Source organism: Rhinatrema bivittatum, chromosome 3 (genome assembly GCF_901001135.1).
Source record: "Rhinatrema bivittatum chromosome 3, aRhiBiv1.1, whole genome shotgun sequence".
NCBI lineage: Eukaryota > Metazoa > Chordata > Amphibia > Gymnophiona > Rhinatrematidae > Rhinatrema > Rhinatrema bivittatum.
Genome location: NC_042617.1, coordinates 162,916,078 through 162,943,627, shown reverse-complemented (window position 1 = coordinate 162,943,627; position 27,550 = coordinate 162,916,078). Strand labels below are relative to the sequence as shown.

The following is a 27,550-nucleotide window of genomic DNA, read 5'->3' as shown; positions in this document are numbered from 1 at the left end:
AGAGACAAAAGTGTTCAACTGATTGATCAGATTGAGAGTCCGCGAGTCTGAAAGAAAATCTTTCCCGACCGGAGTGTTGAAAAGAGCACCAAGGAATTCCAGCTCTTGTGAGGGCCGAAGATTGCTTTTGGAGTAGTTGATTATCCAGCTGAGAGATGTGAGTAGGGCTAAAACTCTGTTTACCACGTGCGCGCAGAGGGCAGCAGACTTGCCCCTTTCCAACCAATCACGGACGGACTAATATTCCTTCTCGTCGGAGAGCTGCCGCAACGACTATCATGATCTTGGTGAAGGTGCGGGGAGCAGTGGCGAGACCGAAGGGAAGGGCCCGGAACTGGAAGTGCTGGTCTAGGATCTGAAAGCAAAGGAATCTTTGATGTTCCTGACGGATAGGGATGTGAAAATAAGCCTCTGTCAGATCAAGGGAAGCGAGGAACTCCCCGGGACGGACCGCCGCAATCACCGCGCGTAGGGTTTCCATCTTGAAACAGGGATCCTTGAGGGCCCGATTGACCCTTTTGAGATCCAGGATGGGGTGAAAGGAATCGTCCTTTTTGGGAACAATGAAGTAAATTGAATACTGGCCGGCACCCTGTTCTTGCACCGATACCAGAATGATCGCCCCCAAATCCTGAAGTCTCAACAGGGTGTGCCAGACCGCAGGTCGCTTGGAACGGCCGCAAGGGACACGATATATAGATCTGGCAGGTCCCTGGCAAACTCTAACGCATAGCCGTGATCTATCACCTTGAGGACCCCGAGATCGGATGTGATTTTGGCCCACTCCCTGAGAAACAGAGAAAGACACCTACCTAAGTTTCGTTCGGAGGAATGGACCGGCCGAATCTCATTGGGGAACTGACTTAGAGGTCATGTGTTGCTGATGGCCATCCCGGAAGCCTCGATGGCCGTGAAAGGAATGGGACCAAGACTGGGACCTGGACACACCACCCCTGGGGAAGGAGCCACGAGCCCTGGTGCCGTAATGGCGGTTTCCCCTGAAGCGAGTGCAAGTCGGAAAGAAACACTTCGACTGTTTGGGACGGTCCCTCTGGCAGCTTGTGGACCTTGTTCTCACCCAAGGATTTAATAAGCTGCTCCAGGTCCTCACCAAAAAGCAACTTGCCCTTGAAAGGAAGAGTGCCCAACTGAGTCTTTGAAGAAGCATCAGCAGACCAATTATGTAGCCAGAGAAGATGTCTAGCCGAGACCGCAGAAACCATAGACTTTGCTTGGTCACGAAGCAAGCCATAGAGGGCATCTGCACCATAGGCTATAGCACCTTCCAAACGTTCAGCTTGCTCAGTCTCTGCAGAAGGGAGGTCCTGGCGGCTGAGTAACTGCGGTATCCACCTAAGGCTTGCCCGCAGCATGAGACTTGCTGCAAATTGTCGCCCGGACTCAGAGAGCTAAAACCTCAAAAATGCGTTTCAAATAAAATTCAAGCTTACGGTCCTGCACATCTCGTAATGCAGAAGCGCACACCACAGGGATGGTGGTATGTTTCGTCACAGCAGTGACAGAAGAATCTACTTTAGGAATCTTTAACATGTCCAAGCAGTCCTCAGGTAGCGGGTATAGCTTATCTATAGCCCTATCAACTCAGAGCCCCGTCTCTGGGGACTCCCATTCCCTGAGAAGCAAGCGGTGCATTGGATGAAACGGGAAAGTACGCAGTAACGCCCTGAGTCTTGCCAGGACCAGGTCCGCATTTGGTGTCATTGCTGCCGCCACAGAATCATCTGGTGGGGCATCAATTCCCAATTCTTGGAGAACGAAAGGAATAAGAGGCTCCAGTTCCTCCCGCTGGAATAAGCGCAGGGCACGGGGGTCATGGCCCTCCAGCGGGGGGGGGGGGGGCTTGGGCCGTGGTATCAATATCCTCAACATCAGACAAGTCTAAGGGAGGCTGGGGGTGGGGGAAAAACCAGGACCACACGAACCCTAACTGGGCCCTAAGGGTCCGGAGCAAGATCAGGGGACGGCACAGAAAAGAGAAGGATTCGGAGGAAGGGGGACACCTGGGGGGGATCCACCTCCCTCTTAGGCTGGCCAAATAAGAATCATGCAACAAAAGGACAAATTCCAATGAAAAACTGGTCCGGGCCGAATTTTTTGAGGGGGGAGGGGCGGGAGAGGTGAGAGGGGGGTCCGAGCCACCCCCCCCCCCCCCCGAGAGAGAACCGGGCTCAAATCAGGGGGAAAAAAATCGGATCTCCAGCCCCCAGAGAAGCAGGAAGTGTCTCTGAAACCCCCAAAATGGCCGCCGCTGATGCGCGTTCCCGAGACGGGAACGGCTTAGAAACACGACGGGGAGCCCTTCCCCGAGGTGTAAAAGCTGGCGGTTCGGAAGACGAGCCTTCACCCCCCCCCCCCCCCCCCCCGAAATACACCGGGAGCATACCCCCTCACAGGAGAGTCGGGAGGCCGACTCTCCACAAGCTAAACAATAAGATTGAGCAGGGAAACGGCTGCAAAGCTAATTGAAAACAGCTGAGCTGGGAGCCCCTGAGGAGCTGGGCGGGAGATTGAACCCCGCTCCCTCCTCACAAAATAAAACTGCTACCTTTATTTAATTTTTTATTTATTTTTTTTTAAATAAAGACCAAATAATTTGACAAGTAAAAAACATATACTCTGTGAAAACTTGGGAAAACAGTTTTATTCAATTAAATAATTCACTGCATTCACAGAGGCAGGGGTATGATAATCCGCCCTGAAGCTCCACCGAGGCATGGGCATCTCGGGGCACGCAGCAGATACAAACGTGGGGAGAGGGACTGGCACCACCAGTATCACCCACACTAGGTCACCGGGAAGGGAACCTAGGCTGACAAAAATCAAGGGGCAAAGCCCCCATAGGAACCCCAAGAGTGAGGGAGACAGAACTGTCTGCCCTGACACAGAGAAAAAAAATCTCTTTTTTTTTTTTTTGTAAAATTAAGAAGTAAATTAAAAGAGTACTTGCATGAGCTTGCCCCAGAGAAAGAAGAGGAAAGAAACACAGAGGGCAAGCTAAACAGGGAACCAAAGGGGAGAGCTGTTCCACCTGCTGGAGACAGACAAATACTGAGGGTTCCAGTGTGGGTTCCATCCTTATATGGGCTGCCCTTAGAACTTTGGTCTGTCTCCACCTGCTGGAACAGGGGCTTAACCCATGGTCTGGACTGATCCGGGTTCGTACAGGGAAAGTGAGGGTGAGGTAGGGAGGAGGGCCTAGGAAGGTAAGAAAAAGGCGACAAGACTGGGGATGGAAGGAAGAGTATAGGAGAGAAAAAGAACTGGGGATGCGTGAAGGAGAAAAATGAGAACCAGGGATGCAAGAAAGATCAGGAATCTATAATCGGGAAAGAGGAGGGAGAGTGGGAGATTCTGGGACTGAGGAAGGGAAGGAGGGAGCAGAAGGGGTTGTACAGTAGGTTCCAAGATCGGAGAAGGAAGAGCTAGGAAGAAAAGAAGGTTCTAGGATCTGGGGAGAGAATCCAACATCACAAAAGAGACAATGTGAATTGCAGTGGTGGGCCTGAGGGAAGAGGCAGATGTCCCTACCATGTTCCAGTCCTGCTCTCCCTGGCATCCACTCTCTAACCTCTCAATCTAGCATACACAAACACACAACTAATACTAATCCCTTCTCTTTCACATATGCACAAGCACTACCCCCATCCTCTTCTCCCTCACACAAAGCACACCACTCACAGCTAATCCCCTCTATAACCCCAATGATCACTCCCTTCCTAACTTCCTAAAAATGATCCCCTTTCGCTCTGTCTCCTCCAGGCTCATACCCTCCCTATCTATTGCTGATGACCGAAGAGGAGGGATTGGATTAGGGAGCAGAGCAGCCCTTCTTTGCTCTGCTATGTTTGCTCTAGGCCCATTCCTTCTGTTACCACCACACTTCCTGGGAGGTGAAAGGCTGGATCAGGAAGCAGTGGGCCACTCTCTGCTGAGATTCTGTGCAGCTGAAAGTCAGCAAATCTTTAACCAGCCTGCTGCCCCCAGAGTTTTACCATCAATGCACAGGCTCAGTAGGGTGCCTATTGACAAATCTAGGCTTGCCTGAATCCAGTAGATATTGCTCCATCAGTGGCAGCAATCCTACTTTCCATCTCTGTGATGCATAGCAGCCTCATGCACTGCAATGTAAATAATGAAAGTTAATGATAGAAAGTTCAGTAATACCATTCTCTCACCTGCTTTGCTTTCAACAGCAGCTCTCAAGATTCTATCACATGGCGTCATGACTCCTAGATCAATAACTCTGAGAAAAACAGAACACAAAAGAAAGTGGTTAAATAATAATGCACCTCAGTACCATATATCATAAAGTCAGAGCAAACATGGTGTTTCTCCCAAAGTTTATTTGCCATTGAATGCTAGAGTATAAGACCATAGACTCTCCTGAAAGGTCTTTATGGTGAAGATGAAGGGTCCCTTGGGAAGACAATTAGGTCATGGAGAGGTTACAGGAGTGATTTATTCCAGAGGAGATGTCTTTAATGAATTAGAAGCAATATCGTCCATCTTTAATCAGCTCCCAGGGTTTCCTTCTGCAACAGTCGCTTATTATGTTCAGTGGGAGGCTAATGAATAGGACAAAGCTTGATGAGACAATTTTCTTTTAAAATTCCTAAAATGATTAACTCTCTCATAAATCTTACAAGGATTCAGATGTCACGCTTCCACCAACCCACTAAGGAAGAGACAGAAGGCAATGCCTATGATTTTTAAATATATTTCAGTTCTTCCTAAAGGTAAAAATGGGACTCAAGTCCCTGTATGGCTGACAGAAGAAACAAATATGTACACCAAAGTCTTTCCAACCACGTCTCAGGGAGATTGACAAGACTATACACTTCATGGAGCAGGGACTGTTTAGTACTGGATGAGGTCCATATTCAGATGCATTTAGCCAGATAATTCACAAGTTACCTGGCTAAATGCCAACTTCTGAATATTTTGCGTACTTATCTGGCTAAACTATAGCTGGATGTTCCATCACAAAAACTTCTCTCTGTAATGTAATGATTGCATCCTCCCACTTCTTCTTCTTCTGAAATGAGGAGACTGATATCAAATGCCCTAATGACAGCCTTTCCTGCCTCCCACAAATTTTTAACACCCATCCCTCCAACATCATGGAATCTTCTTCACACAATCAATCACAAGCGGATTGTGATAAATTGCAGGACCACCTTGTGAGTGAAAGGTGTTGCATATAGGGAAAAACAACACATGCAGAAGTTACACAATGTTAGGTTCCATATTAGGAATACCACCCAGGAAAAAGACCTAGGCATCATAGTGGATAATACATTGAAATAGTCAGCTCAGTGCGCTGTGGCCTGAAGTCTGTTCTCTAGCTACCCTCTGCTGCTCAGTATCACAGGCAGCTTCATCAATAGTGAAAGGACAACATTCAAGTCCCAAGGGACTGGAGGCTTTTGCACCAGAGGTTTCACATGCCACAAATCTTTCATAAATCTCGATACCAGTGGAAAAGTAGAGATGGGTTTATTGTATATCATAACATGGTAAGTTCCTATGGAACTGAGATGTACTCTGACAAGAGGATGTAGCGAGGCCCAAGTCAGAAACGGAGAGCAAGTAGAATAGCAAATGCTTGGACTCGCAAGAAAACAGATCCAAGGCATTCTGATGACAGCACTTGAAGTATCTTTTCCTTTTAAAGGCATAGTTTTTCCCAGTTGAGGGTTTCTTAGCCGAAACTACTATATCTTCGATGTCTCTGGGCAAAGACAGAACTGCGATTATTGAACTTTCAGCATCCATGGCACCTGGTTGAGGGATAGGAAATTCAGATAATAGAGAATACCTTCATATTGAGTTAGCAAGTATAATGGGATGTTTCTAGCTGAGGGTCTGACGGTGCTTTCTTTGCCTGTGGTCTGGCTGACAGTTGTTGCTGTTGCTGAACTGGAAGGAGCAGAAGGTGGTACTGTTGAAAAGGATGGAATGGGCATCTCTGAATGGGCCTCTTATAAGAAAAGAGAGAGCGCATTGAAAAGGAAGACTGATCAGGAGCTGACGAGCGGTATTGGACTGTCACGTTATTTTCTTTTATCAGAGAGAGAGTTTTTCTGAGCTTCTTACCAAAAAGGTTGTCTTCTAGACAAGAGAGGTCTGCTAACTTGTCATATATTTTATTACTGGCCCTAAGCTACACCATGTGACAAGCTCCAATTGAGGCTGCCAAGGAACGTGAGACAGAATCAAACGATTCATAGATAGAACAAAGAAGATCTCTTATGCATTCCTCTGTATCCACAGCGATTGGGGTAATGTGTGTCACCATTTGTGGGCTGCAGAAAAGGCTTTACTTTTTGAATGCAATCATATAGATATTGTACCATAAAAAACTGGTGAGTAGAGATAATAGCGATAAGCATAGAGCTCAGATATTTTTTTTCCAAAATTGTGTAGTAGTCTATGGTCCTTGCCTGGAGGCAAATCTGAACAAATTATTATCTTTTTTGCCTTTTTCAGTGCGGACTTGACAATGATTGACTGGTGAGGAAGTTAGATGATTCAGAATCCCAGCAACTTCTGAACTCTGTTGTGCTGGAGGTGGACCCTTGGCCTGGAGCAGGATTGGTACGGCCCTCTGGTCAGATCCGGAGAGCGCCTGCCTCCAGGAGGCAGAACAGACAAGGAGGCAGAGGCTAACTGAAGCTTCACCAATAACAGTCCAGGGTTTCTGCAGGTTGAGCCCTTGGGTACCGGAACCGCCTGGACTTAGGTGGGCCTCTGGAGGTCTCCTAGAGCGGTAGTGAAGCGGAAGGCGAAGTGTGGTGCAAGGGTCAAACCAGAGTATTGTCCAAGGATCGTCAGCCAATATGTAGTCAGGCAGGCGGTGGTCGGTTCCAGGCAGCAGAAGAGGATGGTCAGGCAGGCAGTGGTCGGTTCGAGGCGGCAGACGAGGATGGTCGGGCAGGCAGTGGTCTGTTCCAGGCAGCAGACGAGAATGGTCAGGCAGGCAGAGGTTAATCCAATGCAGACGGAGGGAAAACGGAACCGGAACAAGAGGAAGAACCAGAGGCAACTAGGAGGGAGGGATCTGGTTGCAAAGGCAAGCTCTGACTGTCAGAGCTTTTCTAAAATAGGATCAGAGTGTGAAGTCATCCGGGAGGGCCGGCAGCCCTAGCGTGCTGTGGGCCCTTTAAATCATGCAGAGAGGCGCGCGTGCGTGCCAGGGGAACCCGAAGGAAGGAGATCTCAGCGACGATACAGACCTAGAAGGGGGCAGACGGTGGCATCTCCACCGCGCCATGAGGTAGAGGGAAGCAGGAAGGAGGTGAGAGGGACCGGCCACGGAACCCGTGGCCGGCCGTTGCAACAAGCTATATTTGAGATTTAGTTTTCTGGCCGTAGGAATTCCAGAGATTGGAGTTTCCCACATTATTATCTGTATCAGGTTCAAAATATTGTGAACTCGAAGAGCCTCTGGCTCTGATGGTATATCCAGCATTTGGAGGAGACCAAAAACCTCTGAGCAGGGGTCCTTATCCTTGCGTACAATAACCCCAGTGTTTTTCCCATCTTTTCCGAAACTTTTGAATAGGTAAGTTCCTCTGGAAACGATGTATGATCATGAGGGTCCAGAAACTGGTCAGAAGGAATGCCTGTAGAACCTTCTTCTGAACCTATTGGTTTGGGATCATTAATCCAGGACCCCAATAACTAAGAAAGTAACTTGGTAGGAGAGGAGTGTTTCGGGTTATCCAGGAGGTGTGCAGAACTATAGAGCAGATTTCTCTTCTGCACCTGCTTTAGGGTGACCGTCACACAGTTGTGTAGGTAAAGTAGCATGAAGAATCTGCTACAAAGCTTGATGTGTTGATTGTGGCAGTCAGGGAGCCTGTGCTTTGATGGAGTCCAATGCTTGGCAGCTGCCATAGAATTTTTCTTTGAGCACTTCAAAAGGCCTCCTTTGACAACACCAGCTTGGAGCTGGAATGTTTCTTCGATGCATGCAACAAGTGCAGCAGAATGAATCCATGTGTTTTTGCATTATGCATCGGGGTGCAAATGAAGCATGGGCCTCATGCACAGAGGGCTTTCACTAGTCATGCATCAAAGGCACTGGTTGGCCGTGCATCGCATGCACCAATACGCTGATAGTCCTGATGTGTTGTGCACAGAGGGCATCTATATATTGTGCGTCCCAACATGCCTTGCACCGACAATGCCAATGTCTTCTGCATTGATGATGCTGATGCACCCTGCTTTGAGGACATGCTTCTTTGATGCAGACTCCAATTACCCTTGACAAATGGCTGCTTATTCTTATCAACCCCATAGCTTCAGCCTCTGCTGATGGGGGAGCTTTAGAGTAGCTCCTGCTCACTTACTTACCTGGCGAGAGAGATGGTACTACACTACAGGAAGAAGATTTGCTGTGACTCCAAACAGATTTATGTAACCCCTCAAATTTTACTAGTCCTAGAACGTCGGTATCATAGATACATCCATCCACAGGTGAAGCAGTTTGCCTGGTCGTGGTTCAGTTCCAAGCATCAATAGCATAGCTCATGGCAATCCATGGAAGACATTTACTTGCCGCAGATGCAACTTTTGAAACTATTGATGGTAGGTTTCCTTTTGCTACATATGTTGAGAAGGCAAGAAAATTAAAGATTAATTTTTTTTCCCTTTGGCACTTAAAAATGATGTTCTGGATGCTGTAGACTCAGCAAGGCAACTAAAGATAAATAATGAAGTAAAAAAATCAAAATTTGAAGAGCTAGAGAAAAAATATCTAAAGAGACAGAGTATACTCCATGCTTGTGCTTAGGCAAAAAATTACTGAGGTGGCTTATGAAGAACTCCCGCACATGCTCTACTAGCTAGGAGAGAAGAGTCCGTTCGGTGCCACTGGATGATGTGACCCACATGTCATGGCTAATTCAGTCTGTTTATTAACAGAAAAAAGCCTTTCTGTGGGTGTACTTTTACCCGTAGAGTGAGAGGTGGGTCCTGGTGGCAGGGAAGATAAATTAAGAACTGGTGTAGTTTTGTATAATCAAAATTACATACACCATTTCAGACAGAAAAATTACTCACAGATCAAAGTGGAACTTCAGAGTAATTTTTCTGGGAGCAATAATTAAAGTAGAAGCACATGTGGACTTTTGCTTTGATTGATTACCCATGGAGTCTGCACCAATGTGAGCAGTTTTGATTAATGTGGTTTCAAAACAATGTTACCTTAGGACATGGTCAAATCTTAATTTATTTTTAATTCACCCTCATGTCTTTACCTGAAATTGTTGCAGCCAAGCACCACTCCCACAATGTTCTTGCCAATGTCGTGTACGTCCCCTTTCACAGTGGCCAGCACGATTGTGCCTTGGAAAGGGTCCTAAAGAAAAATAAGGGACAGGCATACATTTTGGATTCATTCCTTTCTAATGAGTGTTTTAAAGCAAGCATTTGACAACAGTGACAGAATAAGCAAGTTGCTCCTATTCAAAGGGGAAAACCAAAGGGGGGGGGGGTGCATAACCATAATCAGACTACTCCAATTTAAAATTGTTGTTGAATTCGTTTTGTTTATTTACAATATAGTACTTGGAGGGAGGGAGGTAGAAAAGGAAAATTGATTCTTACCTGCTAATTTTCATTCCTGGAATATCACAGATCAGTCCAGACAAGCGGGCTTGCATCTCTACCAGCAGATGGAGGCAGAGAATAAAAACTTTTCAGGCACTGCTACTTAACTTAGATTGCCACCTGCAGTCCCTCCAACAAAACTGAACCCTCAACTTAGAATAATGAACAAATTTCCAGTCTCAACAACACTGAGAATTAAGTACAATCTCATTCCAAATTCAGCAGCACTTACTTAAATTCTGCATCACCCGCAGCTTCTAGAAGCAGGAAAAGTCTTTTGAAAAAGTCCTAATAAAACTAAGGGGCTAGGAGTTTGGACTGATCTGTGGTATTCCAGGAACAAAAATTAGCAGGTAAGAATCGATATTCCTTTCCTATTCATACCCCAGACCAGTCCAGACAAGTGGGATATACCCAAGACCCTCTGCACTGGGTGGGATCCTGAAAGACCTGCACGCAGTACACTTTCACAAAATGAGGCCTCTTCTGGGGCCCTGAATTCCAAGCAGTAATGTTTAGTAAAAGTGTGCAAAGAGGACCAAGTAGCTGCTCAACAAATCTCCTGTGGAGATACCAATTGATACTTCGCCCAGGAGGCTGCCTGTGCCCTAATCGAACACACTCGTAATCCCTCAGGGATCGACTAAGCTTTACAAATATAGGCCAAAACAATCATCTCCTTTAACCACCTTGCAATCATGCTCTTAGCTGCTTTGCAACCCTTTTTTGGTTCACTGAATAACACAAAGAGGTGGTCCAATCTCTGAAATGTATTTGTCACCTTGAGATATCGCAAGTGAACCCAACTTAGTCCAAAAGGTGAAGCTACCTTGCATGGGGAGAATCAGACGGCAAGTGTGGGAAGCCCGGTAATTCCACCATCTGGCTAAGATGAAATGCCGACACAACCTTGGACAAAAAGGAAGACACCGCATGCAAAGAAACTCCATCATTGGAAATTCACGAAAAAGGATCTCTGCATGATAAGGCTTGAAGCTCTGAAATTCATCTCACCGAACAAATCACCACCAGGAACACCATATCTTAAGGGTAAGATCCTTCTCAGAAGCCCTTCTCAAAGGTTCAAAAGGAGATACACACACAATACTCGCAGAACCAAATTAAGATTTCAAGACGGGCAAAGCCTATGAACCAGAAGAAGCAAATGCTTTGCTCCTTTAAGAAAACGTACTATGTCCAGATGAGACGCTAACGGTTGTCTTTGCAAACGCTCTCTGAAACAAACCAAGGCTGCTACCTGGACTCGGATAGGATTATAGGCTAAACCTTTTGACAAGCTATCTTGCAAAAAAGCCAAGACTTTGGTAATCTCTGCCTGCAAAGGATCAGCATCATGAATGCCACACCAGGATTCAAACACTCTCCAGACTTGGATATACGCTAAAGAAGTAGAAGATCTTCTAGCCTGAGGAAGAGTAGAAATCACCGGTTCTGAATACCCCTTCAAGCGTAAATGTCACCTCTCAAAAACCAGGCCCTAGATAGAAGTGATCTGCGTGTTCCAAAAAGATGGGTTTCTGTCACAGCAATCCTCTCAGGTGACTTAACCGGACGGGCCCATCCACTGCCAGCTGAACTATACCCGCAAACCACTAATGGCACAGCCACTCCGGTGCCACCAGGATCATTCCTCCCGGATGCTGCTCAATGCGCAGTAACACTCGACCTACGAGCACCCATGGGGGGGAACACATACAGCAGAAGACTCACTGGCCACAGCTGAACCAGAACTTCGATCCCTGTGGAGCCGAATTCCCTTCGGCGGCTGAAAAACCTGCTCGCCTTGGTGTTCTTCCGCATTGCCATGAGATCAAACTGGGCTCACCCCACATGCGCTGAATGAGAGCAAAGGCCTCTGCCGACAGCTCCCATTCCCCCGGGTCCAGCTGATGTCTACTGAGCTAGTCTGCCTGCACATTGTCCACACCTGCCATGTGCCAAGCTGCTAGTGGTGCTAAATGAAGTTCCGCCCAGGCAAAGAGAACCTGAACCTCCTGAGCCACAAAACAACTCTTCTTTCTGCCCTGTCAATTGATATAGGCCACTGCTGTCGCACTGTCTGAGAAAACATGTACAGCCCATCACTGAATCTGAGGAAGAAAGAAAAGCATCGCCCTGCGGACTGCTCGTTTCCAGATGGTTGATTGTCCAGGATGCCTCCACCAGCGACCACTGCCCTTGGGCTGTAGATCCCGGACATACCACTCCCCAACCACTGAGGCTGGCATCTGTGGTCACTACCACCCAGTCTAGAATTTCCAGATCCACTCCTTTCTCCAAATTGGGATGTGACAGCTACCACAAGAGACTGGACCTTGATTCTTCTTGGAAGAGTAACGGTAGCTGAAATTCCTCCGACAACAGATTCCAAAGGGACAGAAATGCCTTCTGAAGAGGTCGCATGTGAGCAAAGGTCCATGGCACCAAATCCAGTGTAGAGGCCATGGAACCTAGCACTTGTAAATAATCCCAAACCCTGGGACCACCAGATCCCACAGACAAACCACCTGTGACTGCAACTTACTCACCCTTTCTAGGGTAAAAAATACCCTGCCTAGCTGGGTGTCGAATCGCACTCCCAGATAACCCAACGACTGGGATGGCTCTTCACCAGGTTTATTACCTAGCTCAGGGACCTTAGACAAGCCATCACCCATCGAATGGAACAGTGATACTCCACCTCCAACTTTGCCCGAATGAGCCAATTCTCCAGGTACGGATGCACTAGTATCCCTTCCCTTCTGAGGGCTGCCGCTACCACCACCATCACCTTCATGAACACTCTTGGTGAAATAGCCAGCCCGAAGGGAAGAGCTTGAAACTGAAAATGCTCTCATAGCACCATGAAGCGCAGAAACATTTGGTGGTCTGCCCGGATGGGAATATGAAGATTTGCCTCCGTTGGATCCAAGAGGCAAGAAATTCCCCTTTGTGCACCGCTGCAATCATCATTTGAAATATCTCCATCCAAAAACGGGGCACCGCAGGGCTGCATTGACCTTTTGCAGATCTAGAATGGGGCAAAAAGAGACCTCCTTCTTGGGGATGATGACGTACACAGAATACCTTCCCCTCACCCCTGCTCCTCCTGTGGCACCGGGATGATGACTTCCAATCGCTGCAGCCATAGAAGTGTGTCCCGTATCACCACCTGCTTGACTGGCGAAGCGCAATGGGACACCACAAAGGCCTCTTTGAGGGGGCGAGAAAATTCTAAGGTGTAGCAGACTCTCATTACTTCCAGAACCCACAGGTCGGAAGTGACTCTGGTCCACTCCTCATAAAAATGGGACATCACCCCGCTTGCCTTGCTCAACCAGAGGGATGGCCAACGAAAGAACCTAAGACCTCTGGGAGTACCGTCTTCATCTCTTCTGTTTTCTTTTCTTACGCTATTCTAAATTTAACAATTAGTTAAAAAAAAAAAAGTAAGTTCAGCCTGCAGGTCTGCACCTCTATCATCTGTTGGATACAGAGAAATACTGAGGGGCTGCAGGTGGCACTCTGTTATGTAGCAGTGCCTGAAAAGTTTTTATTCTCTGCCTCCATCTGCTGGTAGGGATGCAAAACCCGCTTGTCTCGACTGATATGAGATATGAACAAGAATGAAGTTATAAAAAGCAAAGTGTGCCACCAGAACATGAAACCATATCTGAATGGAATGTGTCAAACACAGTCACTGTACACAAGTGGGGTCAACAAGCTGTGCTTAGAATCACATGGTTAGCTTCTCTCTTGGGTATTCTTTGTGTGTTCTGCAGTGGCTGTGTGAATTTTGTAGTGCTTGCATGGCATTGTTGTATAGTGCCACATTAGCTATGTGTACTCTGCAGTATCTGTGCGAGGCATGAAATGCGGTATATGTTCTGCAGTGGCTTTGGGCAGAATCATAATGATTGTGGGCCACACAAAGTTAAACCAATGTATTACATCTCAGTATGTACCTGGTTTGATTGTTTTTGGACTGAGTGCTATCTTAAACATGCTTAAAATTATTTTGTTTTCTTATTTAAATTCAGTTTATATGATAATGCATCCATATTACAGATACTGGTGGACCATGTTAATTTTTTGCCCCTCTCTTAGTCCACTGACTAAGCCCATCACTTACTCGGATTAACAAGCATTGCAACATGGAGTAAAGTCAATTAGAGAGGACTATATTCTTGGAACTGCGAGGGCAATATTCTGGTAGCAGCACTAGTTGCACTGGAGGCTAGGCAGTAGTGTTTCAGCTCCAAAGCATATAGCACACATTCATAGCTGACACCTGACACTGCGGATCACTGGTAAACCTGCTACTGGTGCCAAGCCTAGACTACAGCATGCAAGAACTTTGCTGTACATGCACTATACCAGCATAGACTGGGCAGTGCAGGGAAAGTAGTACACAGTCCTGTTAATCATGTGTCCAATTTACAAGCAATCAGTAAAGCGATCAAAGCCATCGAACCATCAATAACCAAAACGTTAACCGACATCGTGAACCTATCCCTCACAGAAGCAAACTACCCCGACTGCCTAAAATCAGTAATTATCAAACCCATACTGAAAAAGACCAACCTTGATCCAGAAAACCCACTAAACTACCGACCCATATCAAACCTACCATTCATTGCCAAAATTATTGAAAAAATCGTCCACTCCCAACTCAGCGACCACCTGGAAAGGAACATCATCCTACTCCCCACGCAATTCAGCTTCAGGAAAAACCTGAACACTGAGTCACTACTCCTATTATTAAACGACAACATGCTCAAAGGCTTTGACAATGGCCACAGCTATCTTCTAGTCCTACTTGACCTATCAGCAGCCTTCGACACGGTAAACCACTCAATCATGATTGTCTCCTCGAAATTGGTGCAAAGGAAAAAACCCTACAATGGTTCTCATCCTATCACAAAGAACCTACCAGGTGTCAATCAACGATACCCTCTCAAAGAAAATAAACCTTAACACCAGAGTTCCCCAAGGCTCCACTCTATTTGCGACACTCTTCAACATTTATCTTCTCCCGATATGCCACTTCTTCTCAAACCTTAAACTGACCCACTTTATATATGCGGATGATATCCAAATACTAATCCCAATACACAATACTCTGGAAGACACCTATAAAAAAGAGCCACCTACCTCACCAAAATAAAGCAACTACTAACCAACATGAAACTCATCCTAAACTTCGATAAGACGAAATAATCATACTGGATAGAAAGAACAACTCTCCTCAACTACCACCACTCAACTCTGCACTCCAATCCTGGTCCAAAATAACAAAATCAGTAGCAAACACACTTTGCCCTATGACAACCAAAAAACAGACTTCAAATGCATCCAAAAGACAACCCTGGTTTAATGATGAACTGCGAAATCTCAAACACTTACTTCGGCAGAAAGAAAGAAAATGGCGCAAAGCCCCTTCACCGGCCTCACTCTTGGATTACAAACGCACACTCCACCTATACAAGAGCATTACTCTGAAAACCAAAAGAGACTACTATGCCCTTAAGGTTCACCACCTCATCTTTGACTCAAAAGCTCTATTTGCCTTCGTTTCCAGTCTCACTAAAGCTACCACTCCAGATATCCCACCCGAACTATCCCAGACTAAAGCAGACGAACTGGCTCTTCATTTCAGCAAAAAAATCTCTGACCTCCTCAATCAGCTGACACCAAACACTAGCTCTCCCGATAACACATATCGTCTTCCAAACAAAGACACTCAGCTTAACGCATTCGAACCCATCACAATCACAGAGATACAATTGGTGCTGAAGAAAATGAAACCTTCATCACACCCTTTTGATCAAATCCCTTCCAAAATGCTTCTCATCCCTGATACTATATCAAAAACCCTAGCCGATATCATAAACTGTTCCCTGGCCCAGGGTATCTAACCAGATGACCTAAAAACAGCCTCAATCAAACCCCTCCTAAAAAAACCGAATCTAAACGCATGCGATCCCAACAACTTCCGCCCTATTTCCAACCTCCCATTCATAGCCAAAATTATGGAAAGATTGGTGAACACGCAACTATCCAACTACTTGGAGGACCACAGTATACTGTCTTCAAACCAATATGGTTTTCGCAAAGCCGCAAGCACCGAAACGCTACTCCTCTCACTCACAGACTTCCTCCTCTCCAGAATCGATAAAGGCCAAGCATTTTTACTAATCCTCCTCGACTTCTCGGCGGCCTTTGACACTGTCAACCATTACCTCCTTCTAAAACAGCTGTCAAACATAGGAGTGACAGGTGCTACACTAACTTGGTTCAAAACCTTCCTGGAAAACAGAGGATATAGGGTCAAAATTCATAATACAGAATCCCAATATCACCCTTCCACCCGAGGGGTGCCGCAAGGCTCATCACTTTCACCCACGCTTTTTAATGTCTACCTGCTACTACTATGTCAACTACTCACAAAATTAAGCCTGAAACACTTCCTCTTCGCAGACGACGTACAGATTGTGATCCCTATAAAAGAATCAATCTCGAAAACAATGGAATACTGGGATAGTTGCTTATTAGAAATCAAACACCTCCTCACCAGCCTAAACCTAGTCCTCAATGCTTCGAAAACAGAATACCTGCCTATATCACCGGAAAACAACAACACACATTTAAAGCCACCAGCCCACCTTCAAACCGCTCATGTAAGAGACCTAGGAGCCATCTTAGACAACCGTCTTAACCTCAAACCATTCATTAACCAAACCACCAAAGATTGCTTCCACAAATTACATATTCTGAAAAGAATAAAGCCACTTTTCCACGTTCAGGACTTTAGAACAATCTTACAAGCAATAATCTTCTCCAAACTAGATTATTGCAACTCACTACTACTAGGCCTCCCTGCTTCTTTTACCAAGCCTCTACAAATGGTACAGAACACAGCAGCCAGAATCCTTACAAACTCCAGGAAAATCGACCACATCTCCCCTATCCTCAAAGACCTTCATTGGTTACCGATCCACTACAGAATCATGTACAAATCCATCACTATCATCTACAAGGCCATCCACCAACACACTCAGCTCGACCTACAAATCCCCTTTAAAAAAACACACATCCGCTAGACCCATCAGGGACTACTACAAAGAATCTCTTCAGGTTCCACATGCCAAAACCTACCAACACAAATCCTTCAGTCTCAGAGCTTTCTCCTCAGCAGGTCCACCTCTATGGAACTCTATCCCACCTGACTTGAGTCAAGAACCATGCACTCTAACATTTAGGAAAAGACTAAAAACTTGGCTTTTTAAAAAAGCATTCCCAGGCCTTGATTAAAACCTCCACCAATCAGCACAAACTCGTATTCAAAAATTGAAATAAGAGGATTGAAATAAGAATCCACCAACTACCCACTCATACACAGCACCATATTATCGTCCTTCACAACTGTATCATATATATTCATTTTTGCTATACAACTATATTAATTGATGCAATTGGCTGAAATGTAAATATTTCTTTGTTCAGTTTCTCCCCCTTTCCAGATCCTAGTTAATTTTCCCTGTTTTATTGTAACTTTCTCACATCTATAATATTGTTTACTGTATTTGAAGTTTGAAATGGGAATATTGATTACTATGTTACTCTCTGCCTTACACACATTGTTAATTGTAAACCGGGTTGATGTGATTCTAGTCATGAAAGTCGATATAACAAAATAATAATAATAATAATAATGAACCAAAAAGCAGCAATCTACCCTGTCACTCATGCCTGCAACCTAGGAGTCATAATTGACAATGAACTATCCTTCAAGAACCACATCACCACTAAAATCAGACAGATATCACAAACTCCTAACCCTACGTAGTCTAAAACCTTTCCTTTCCCCCAACGACTTCAGAATAGTCCTTCAACTACTCATCTTCTCCAACCTAGACTACTGCAACTCCCTGCTATTCAACTTACCTCTCACCACCATCCGACCACTCCAAATCCTCCAAAATACAGCCGCCAGAATACTTACAGGAACTAAAAAACAAGATCACATTACTCCAACACTTATATCACTAAACTGGCTCCCAATAAAATTCAGGACAGAATACAAAATACTATCTATATTACACAAAATAATATATGAAAAACAAACAAATTGGCTAAGTACATCTATATAACTCCACTCTCCAAACCGAAACCTCCGCTCAGCTAACAAAGGTCTATTAAAGATTCCACCTGCGCGTTCCAAACAACTTACGTCAACTCAGAAGAGAGCCATATCCCTAGGAAGTCCCAAACTCTGGAACACCCTCCCAACCGAACTTAGAACACAGCAAAATTTAAAAACCTTCAAAAAAGAATTAAAAACTTGGAGGTTCACCAAAGCCTACCAAAACACACAATGACTCTCAGATATTACTTCCCTCCTACTGACCCTATGTAAACATATGGAACCAATGCAAGCACATAATAGAACCTGTATAGTTTGACATCTGAACTACGTTTATAAAGCATACAATGTCTATGTTAACAATCGCATGAATCTTTTGGACACTATGTTAAACATCGAAACTTTGTAAACTGTTGTGATGGCGAAACCGAACGATGGTATATAAAACTCGATAAATAAATAAATAAAAATAAAATTATTAGAAAACCAACAGTCATTGGAGAGGTCATACGTTTAACTAAAGAATGCCTGACAATGCAAGCATTCAGCACCACAATGGTCCCTTCTTTAGGCAACAGACAGGACCTCAGCAGTCCCAAAACCTCACAGCTTGCAGTTACTGAGTATTTATTAATGCACTATTTTGCTGATCTCCTTTTTGACAAATTCTTGTTGGTGAGCAAATACCTACTGCCAAAGCCAGCTCTCAGGACATGCAGCCCCACGTACCTCTTCCTTCACGCTGCCAGACAACGCTCTCATTTCTGCTCGCTCCTTCTCCATATGGGGGATGAGGTGCCCCACCGCCTTCTTCATAACACGGGCTGATTTTATCACCTGAGCAGGCATTTGGGGAAAGGAAGAAATATGATCAGTACATAAACATGGATGAGAAAGATTCTCAGATCTTCCAGCTGGCAACACTGCACAAAACGAGGAGCCAAGTCAGTTCACCTCTCTGAATAACTGTCAGAAATAATCAGTCTAAATTTTACAGAAAGTTAAAATGGGAATTTTCACTTACTTCTGTCAATTCCTGTTCTATTAGTTCTCTGTGCCAGTCCAGAACCCTTGAGTATGCTCTGTCACACCATGAGACCTGGTGTTCTCTCTCTTCCATGATGTCCCAGATAAGATAAAACCATGAACAACCTCAAACTAATAAGACTGCAAGAAAAAATATTCAGACTGGTAGAGAGAATTAACAGAACAGGCACTGACAAGAGTTAAGCCAAAATTCCCATTCTGTTGCTTTCTCCCTGCCAGTCTGAAAGCCTTGGGACTTACCAAAACAGTATATATTGGGTAGAAAACAGAGCAGCTTGACTCACCTATCATCCAAATAATGCACCAGTTAAAAACCACTTCACCCTGCTAAGGTGCTTCAATGAAGGTATGAAGAGTACATCAGGCCGCTATTCTGTTTAACTGCTCTAGCAATAGCTGGACTTTTGATGCAAAAGAGGTAAACAATGCAAGTGACAAATGATTCCCAACAATTTTTGGTATTACTTAAATTCTAATCTTACACAATTCACAAATAGTCTCTCTCTAATCCCTCTGGATTAGCTGGGAGCTAATGCCTAAGTACCCACAGCAAAATGCCAGACTGAAAAGAATTACAAAAAAACTTTAGTGCTGTCCAAATATTATTTGTTTCCTTATCATCCTGCTACACCAGATAGAGGTATGGGTTTTCTCCCCCTACTAACAGATGCAGACAAAGGGCACACATTTTTCAGTGACATGTACTTATTTTAAAACATTTTTATGCCGCTTACTCTACTGATTGTGGCAGGGTACAAAATAACATACATATTAATTAAAATACATCTTCATAAATACATCACTGGTAGTTACCATGGTGCAGCTTTAACAAAAATCCAATATTCTCTATCTCCAGCAGATGGCAGGACATATTGGTCTAGTGCAGCAGAAACTTGACTTCCAGTCTTCATCCTTTGTCTGGCCTAGTGGAGAATTTTTGGGCAGTTCTGCGTTTGTCAGCCCTTTCTGCTTTATTGACAGTGAACTGGGGCCAGACATCTAGTGCTTCTCAGTTAAGTGAGCCCTGTGAAAGGTTCCCAGCCCCAGAGGGGGTTGATAGAGCTTAGAGAGTGGGAACTTGTTTTTGGCTAGGGAGAGCTTCTCTTTGAAGTTGTCTTCCCTCGCCCCATCTTTTTTCCCTCTGACTTATTAAAGCTTAAAAAAAAAAAGAAAACAGAAAAAGGTAAGATTAGCTGTTTCTACTGAAGCAAGAAATGAGGAATTAAGTCTCCAGTGGATGAAGTAGCAGGGAGGAGGAATATCTTAGAGCCAGTTTAGGAGCAGGGCCCACCAGCCATTAGTCTCCTTCTTGTCTTTGGGCCTGCAGTATTTCTGTGCAGCTTCTGACTGCATTGTAATGGAGCCTGGTCGACATTGCAGTCTGTGTGAGCTAGCGCTTCAGCGGCAGTTCCAGCTCTTAATGTTCAGTTTGCGTTGGCAGTGAAGGCTATCGAGTCCAGCAGCACAAATTTGGCAGTGGTTGTGGTCAGACCCTTGGATCCAGGCACAGCAGCTGCTGAGTCCAGAGCTGGAATCTGTTTTTATTTCCTTCTCAGAGGCGGCCAAGTTGGTGGGAACATCTGCAATTTTGTTTCCCAGAGGTCATTTATGCTTGTTTCTCTTCCAGAGCAGATGCATTGCATACTCAGGGAGGGGGCCATGGTGTTCTTCTGTACGGAGGAAACCTATGCTGAAGCTATGCTAGGCCCTGCCCTTTCTCTCTAGGGGATTTGTCCAGAGAATTTTTGTTTTCCAGTTTTGAAACAGGTCTCATGTATTTACTGAGGCCTGGCAAAAGGGGGGGGGGGGGTCTGCAACCACCATGGGTCAAGGTTCTGTCCTGGGCATTTTAGCTGCTAGATGTGAGGTGGCAATAAGAGCCTAATTATTCATAATGGTTTGGAGTAGGGAATCTGTGGGAGAGTACCCCCAATTTTTTTGTCCTTAAGAAAAATGTGGATATAGACAGCTGTCAGTCCTTAGAGAAGGACAGGTGGCATTAGAGGGTGAGATTGACTCTGTCTTCTACCTATTTGTTAAAAAATATAATTCTCTCATATCTTAGGTGGTCATGTCTCTTAGGATGTCAGTTTTTCAGTTTGGTGAAAGCTCCATTATGGAACCCAATTCTGCAAGGAATCTGTAGATTTGATAAGCTACAGATTCCTTGCAGAATAGGGTCCCATACTAACAAAGAGTACAACTTGGTAGATGAAAAGGCATGTTTCAATATAACTAAATCTTTCTATCTTGGTGATCTTTAAGAGCTGTGTCTCTATTACCGGAATAATTGTTTTGTAGACACTCACCAAAACAGGGCATTTCCTGCAGCGTCTGAAAAAAACAACTGGGTGGCATCCAGTGGCAAAGAGTACAACTTGGTGAAGACTCGACAACTTTGAACTACTCTCAAGGGATATTCACTCCATTAGGAGCATACGTTATACTTCTGAATCAACAGGAAAGGCTAAAGATACATCCAAGTCCATCTCTCTCTTCAGAGATGTGCTGGTTTCCAGAGAGTGGGAGCTCAGCCAGAAGACTTTTTAGAAGATAGTGGATCAAGGGTAACCTGCAAACATGGTCCCAACGTCAACTTGCGAGAATGCCAAGGCCCTCTAGTTCTTCAGTTGTCACTGGAAGTATGGATCTAAACGGATAGACATTCTGGTCCAGTTGTGGTCAGAGGAAGAGCTGTTGTGTGTATTTGCTCCCTGGCTTTTAAGAGAGATAACCTTGAGAAAGATAGTGAAAAAGTTTTCATGGGTCTTTCCAATGACTCCAGATTGGCCAAGAAGTCCTTGGCATACAGATTTTATGAGAATATACTTTGATTTTCCGATATGATTTTCAAGGGATCAAGGTCTCCTAAATCAGGGTCCAGCTCCATTTATCTTACAGCCTGGTTCTTGAAAGCTTGCAATTGCACGGTAAGGGATAATTCCTCTTGGTATCATTTACCCTGGTGAAGGCCCATAAGAATACCATTTTACTTACTTATGTTTGAGTCTAGCGTCTGTCTGAAGCATGCTGTAGGGAATGGTCTATCACCTTGGTGATCATATACTGTACTTCCAACATTCTGGCATTCATTCAGAGAGGGTTTCATTCAGGTTTGATTTCTCTGAAGTTTCAAGTAGCTAATACCCCCATTACAGAAGCATAGTTCAGAGGGTTTTGTCATTTCACCCAGATGTTTCTCATTTTCCTCCAATCTCTTTTCATACCCTTAGTTCCTCAGTGGGACCTCAGTGGGCTTGCTATACGAGCCTTCTTTTTTTTTTTTAAACTTTATTTTTATTAAACATTTATCTTGACAAAGCACAAAACTTTGTACAGTCATATGAACGGGAAATGATCATAATTAATCAACCTAACTTCCAGATATACAAACTCATTCTGACCCCCCCCCCCCAAAAAAGGGGAAAGCGCAGAAAAGAGGATATCAAAATTAAAATATACAAAAAAAGGAAAAGCCTTAAATGAGAACATAACAGCTCCTGCATACATTAAAAATTTCAAGCCTGCTGTTTCAAAATGGGAACTGGCAATGACGTCAAAGCCTTCCTAGCATCTATAAAGGATTTAAGTTGCTCAGGGGAGAAGAAAATATAACTATCGGTATGATGTTTAACAAAGCATTTGCAGGATAGTGCGGGATAAAAGATGCTCCTAAGGCCAAGACAGCCTGCCTAAGAGGAAGAAATCCTCTTCTCTTCTCCTGGGTAATCCTCGATAGATCTGGGTAGATTTTCACAGTTTGGCAATGAAAGTTTACATTTAAACATAACTATGCTTAGATCTACATCAGTTACAAAGAAAGCAAGCAACGTAGCCTATTCAATAATCTCGTATCTAGATCTTTCCAAAACTTGAGTTAGGTTTAGCGTAGCAGAAGTATTAGGAGCATTCTGATTTATTTGAACATTTGAGTAGGGAAAGTTGGTAGGAAAATTGCCTTATTAATGGAGAGAACTGTCTCTGTAGACATATGTAAAATGACCTGAAAATACCTTTTAAGAGTCATAATCAGAAGTTCCCCCATAATTTTAGGGGAATTCAAAAATTTAAGATTGAGACATCTTGAAGCATTTTCAAATATCTCAGTCCTGCAAGAAAAAGCTCAAGGTAGTCTGATCTTCACTAATCTTCTCTATATCTTGTTTGAGGGCAACAAACTTATTTTTATGCTCCTTTAATAGTGAATCAAGTTGGGAAACCTTAGGTTCAAATTTAGAGGAAAGAGACCACTTTAATTGTAGAAACAGTCAAAACTTGGCCAAACTTTCCCATAAACACTGAAGCATAACCACCGCCATTTTTAACAGCTGAAGGAACTCACCCAAAGACTGCCCATATGGTGTGATGCTGTCAAAGAAGTGGACCCTTGTGGCCGCAGTGTGATTGGCTCACCTAGTAAGCGAACTCACTAGGCCTATGCCAGCAGCTGGCAGAGAAGCCCATAGATGGGACCGGCTGGAGTTTCACCTATACCAGCTGCCTTTCCCTGCAGATTAAGCCCTTGGATTCTGGCAGCTGGCAGGACCGGTAACCACAAGGGAGGCCGAAGATGTTACACGCCTTTCAAAAAACAAGTTATATCAGGATGAGACAATAAGGAATCATCATTCACCAGGCCTCTGAAACAGGCAAGAACCGCAACTTGTACCCTTCAAAGAATTAAGGGCCAATCCTTTATTTAACCCATCCTGCTAAAATTCCAGAATGAGCAGGATTCTTAACTGAACGAGGACAAACACTGCGATCCTCACACCAGACCTCAAACACTCTCCAAATCCATACGTAGGCTAAGGAAGTGGAGAATTTTCGAGTGCGAAGCAAGGTGGCAATCACCGTAGAAGAATATCCATGTTTCAACAGGTGAGCCATCTCAAGGGCCAAATTGTAAGACAAAACAGAGTCGGATCCTCGTGAAGAACTGGTCCTTGCAGCAACAGATCCTTGTACAGCGGAAGACGAAGGGGAGGTTCCACCAGGAGTCTTCACAGATCTGCATACCATGGTCAGCTGGGCCAATCTGGTGCTACAGGAATACCAGACCTCTGTGGCCTTCGATTCTGCAAACTATCCTGCCCAACAAGGGCCATAGAGGAAAGGCATAAAGCAACTTGTCTTCAGGCCAGACCTGTACAAGAGCATCTATACCCAGGGGCCATGGATCTCTCCTGCAACTGAAGCATTAATAACATAAGAACATGCCACAGGGTGTGCTGTAGCAAGAATAGGCTTTCTGCTTGCAGTTTCCCCTTGGCAGTTTTTAAGGCTTTCCCCTGCCAGAAAGATCAAGACATTTATTCACCCCTTTACAGTTGGATTAATCAAACATGTTCCAGGTTTATTAATTAAAGTATCCCAGTTTGGGAAGTGACATTACCTGGCAATATGGATGTTTAGGCAGTTCTCTTATGATATAAGTGGGTCCCAGTTTGAGGCCCTCCAGATTTGCTGGAGGAAAATGAGTGATGCCCTAACAATACTGTTGCAAAAGAGATACCAGAGGCTGGAGCAGGAGAAATGCTGATGAAGGCTAACTTTTGCAAATAGTTCTGAGATATTCAGATGGATATTAAATCTATTACGACGAATTGTGAGAGACTGAGCAAACTGAGGTTGGAAGTCATGGATTTCAACAGACGGGTGGAAGACGTGGAGGTGGGCATGGAGGAGCAGGCCTCGCAACTGATGCAGTTGAAAAGGTCATTCTTGGAGCTGCAACAGTTTAATGAGGAAAATACCAATAAGCTGGAGGATTTTGAAAATAGATTGAGGCATTCCAACCTGAGATTCAGAGGTGTTCCTGAAACATAAAAGAGTATATTAATGCCTCTGAGGTGGTCCAGAAAATCTGCCAGACTATTTTGAAAGCGAACAACGAACCTGGAGGTACTAATGGGATGCCTAAAATAATCCTGAGTAGAGCTCATAGAACACTGGGGGAGCGCCATAACACTCCATAGACATTATTGTGTGCTTTCACAATTATCTCCTTAAGGAGAACATTTTTCATCTGGTGAGAAAGATGGGATCCCTTAGCTGGGATGGTATCACCACTGTGATTTATAACAATTTATCGCCAACATCATTGAAAAAATGGAGAGAGTTGACATCAGTGACGTCCTTGCTGCGCAGTGAAAATATTCGCTATTGGTGGCTTTTCCCATGAGGATTAGTATTTACTAAAAGTGGTGTCACAAAGATCAGAACTGAGTCCGAAGCGATGGTCATTTTGCAAGCGGCGGGCATAAAGGTTCCATCTTTCACCCAGCAAAAGCAACCGCAAGGAGAGCCGAAGAGGCCCAAATGGCAAAGAATAGGGAAAGGAGGTTGTAGACTATGGTGTAACTCTGATAATGATCATTCTCAACATTCTGCACTCATCTGACTGTTCAATTTTATGGCTTGGCTCAAGCTGGTCTTTTAGCCTCCTGTAAGTGGGCGCACTGTGTTTGGTTGGACAAATCTTCCTGATGTTTGATGTCTGCCCTAGCTGGCCAATATAATGGCTTTTTTGCTAGGAGAGTGGGCTACGCTGCATTTCTATGTTTTATGATGTTGTTCATGTTCTTGTCAGGTTTCTTGTTATGTATTCAAACCCGGTGACAGGGTTGGTTGGGGGAGGGGGGGGGGGTTGCTGGAATGTTCATTCCCTTTATTGGGAGAGGTCTGCTATGTACTGGGCAGACAGGAGGTTGTGGGGGTTGGATGGGGAGGGAGAGTTAGCGGGGATTTGGGGGGAGGTGCTCCAGAATGATAAAAGGAAGTATTCTGGGGGCATGATGTTACGATCTTTACCATGGGAAATAAAATGATAAAATATTGGGATTTCTGTACACTATTCTTTTTATTCTTTATAGGGTAAGTGGTGGAGAAATTTAGGTTTGTTTCTATTAATACTAAAGGTCTCAATTCCCCATTTAAGAGGCAATTTTTTAGGGAAATGTCTTCTTTAAATGCCTCTGTGTTAATCATTCAGAAGTCTCACCTACGCAAAAGAGATGAAAGATTAGCAGCTGCGACTTCTTTTTCATATCTGTTTTTGGTTTCTCAGTTCTGCAGACCGTATCTCGGAAGGGACAGAGACAGGATGGATGCGGTCCAGAGAAAAGCGACCAAAAAGGTGGAGGGTCTTCATCAAATGACTTATGAGGAGAAATTGAAGAATCTAAATATGTACACCCTGGAGGAAAGGAGGAGCAGGGGTGATATGATACAGACTTTCAGATACTTGAAAGGTTTTAATGATCCAAAGACAGCGACAAACCTTTTCCGTTGCAAAAAAATCAGCAGAACCAGGGGTCACGATTTAAAACTCCAGGGAGGAAGACTCAGAACCAATGTCAGGAAGTATTTCTTCACGGAGAGGGTGGTGGATGCCTGGAACGCCCTTCCGGAGGAAGTGGTGAAGACCATTACTGTGAAGGATTTCAAAGGGGCGTAGGATAAACACTGTGGATCCATAAAGTCTAGAGGATGTGAATGAAGAGAAGAGACATGGGGGTGGCTTGCGGGAATGACAGCTACTACCTGGAGATGAATATCCTTATTCAATAAACATACACACGGTTAATGCGACTCCAACATTGCTCTATGCTTCAACGGCAAGAGGAAATGTGGAAAAAAGGATTTGCATCCACATAAAAGCAGGGGAGTAGCTTGCTTGTTACGGCGGTTACTACCCCAAAACCAAAAATGCCTGATACTTTACTTTCAATGCATATACAGCATAGCTCTCTGCTTCAATGGCAGGGGGAATGAAGAAAAGATGTTTTATATCCAGACATCTACCAACAAGGACTGAATTACATAGTCTGGTTAAAACAAATAAGCATGGGTGTAGCTTGCTTGTTATGGCGGTTACTACCCCAAATCAAGCCTGATACGTCACTTAGAATACATATCCAGTGCAGCTCACTGCTTCAACGGCAGGGGAATGAAGAAAAGAGGATTTATATTCAAACAACCAACAAGGACTGAATTGCACAGGCTGGGTAAACATACGTGGGAGTAGCTTGCTTATTACAGCAGTTACTACCCCAAACCAATTAGCTGGATACTTCACTTAGATGCAGTTCCAGCACTGCTATCTACGATGGCGGGGGTGGAAGGGAAATAGAACCAAAAAAATTATTTAAAGGGACAAGAGTAACAGAAAAGTATGGAAAAAAAAGTGTAAAACCTTGCTGGGCAGACTGGATGGACCGTTTGGTCTTCTTCTGCCGTCATTTCTATGTTACAAGGAATAAATATGGGGGCATGGGTATTCTCATCTCAAAGGATGTTCGGTACAGGTGAGAAATGTGCTGAGGACCACTGATGGTAGGTACATTATTATTCAAGTTTCCTTAAATCATGTTCATTACATGCTATTGAAAGTTTATGCACCTAATATCAATCAGGGTGACTTTTGACCTTATAGATCACCATCTCCTGATTCAAGTGGAGGGCAGTTTAGAAATAGGAGGAGACTTTAACTTGACCTATTTTCCACTTCTTGATAGTTCTTCTGGGCAGGGTGAGACTTCCAAAACCCCCATGCTGCGATTGAATCAAATGATCAAGAAGTGGCAACTTGTAGATATTTGGCAGGTTCTGCACCCATCTACTTGGAATTATACTTTTTATTCCAGACCACATGATGTGTATTCACGGATAGATTATTTTCTAATAGATAAAAGATTGTTTCCCTCCACACTTGAAGTG

At 44.4% G+C, this 27,550-nt stretch overlaps 1 protein-coding gene across 3 annotated transcripts in view; it reads right to left on the bottom strand.

The window, feature by feature from the left end:
* MTR (5-methyltetrahydrofolate-homocysteine methyltransferase) overlaps positions 1 to 27,550 on the bottom strand; it is a 357,506-nt gene that overhangs the window by 137,709 nt on the left and 192,247 nt on the right. For all 3 annotated transcript variants that reach the window (XM_029593902.1, XM_029593903.1, XM_029593904.1), the window contains 3 exons: positions 18,512 to 18,619; positions 9,285 to 9,385; positions 4,197 to 4,264 (listed from right to left, as the gene is read on the bottom strand). In XM_029593902.1, coding sequence (XP_029449762.1) covers positions 4,197 to 4,264; positions 9,285 to 9,385; positions 18,512 to 18,619 — 277 coding nt within the window. The remainder of the gene's footprint in view (positions 1 to 4,196; positions 4,265 to 9,284; positions 9,386 to 18,511; positions 18,620 to 27,550) is intronic.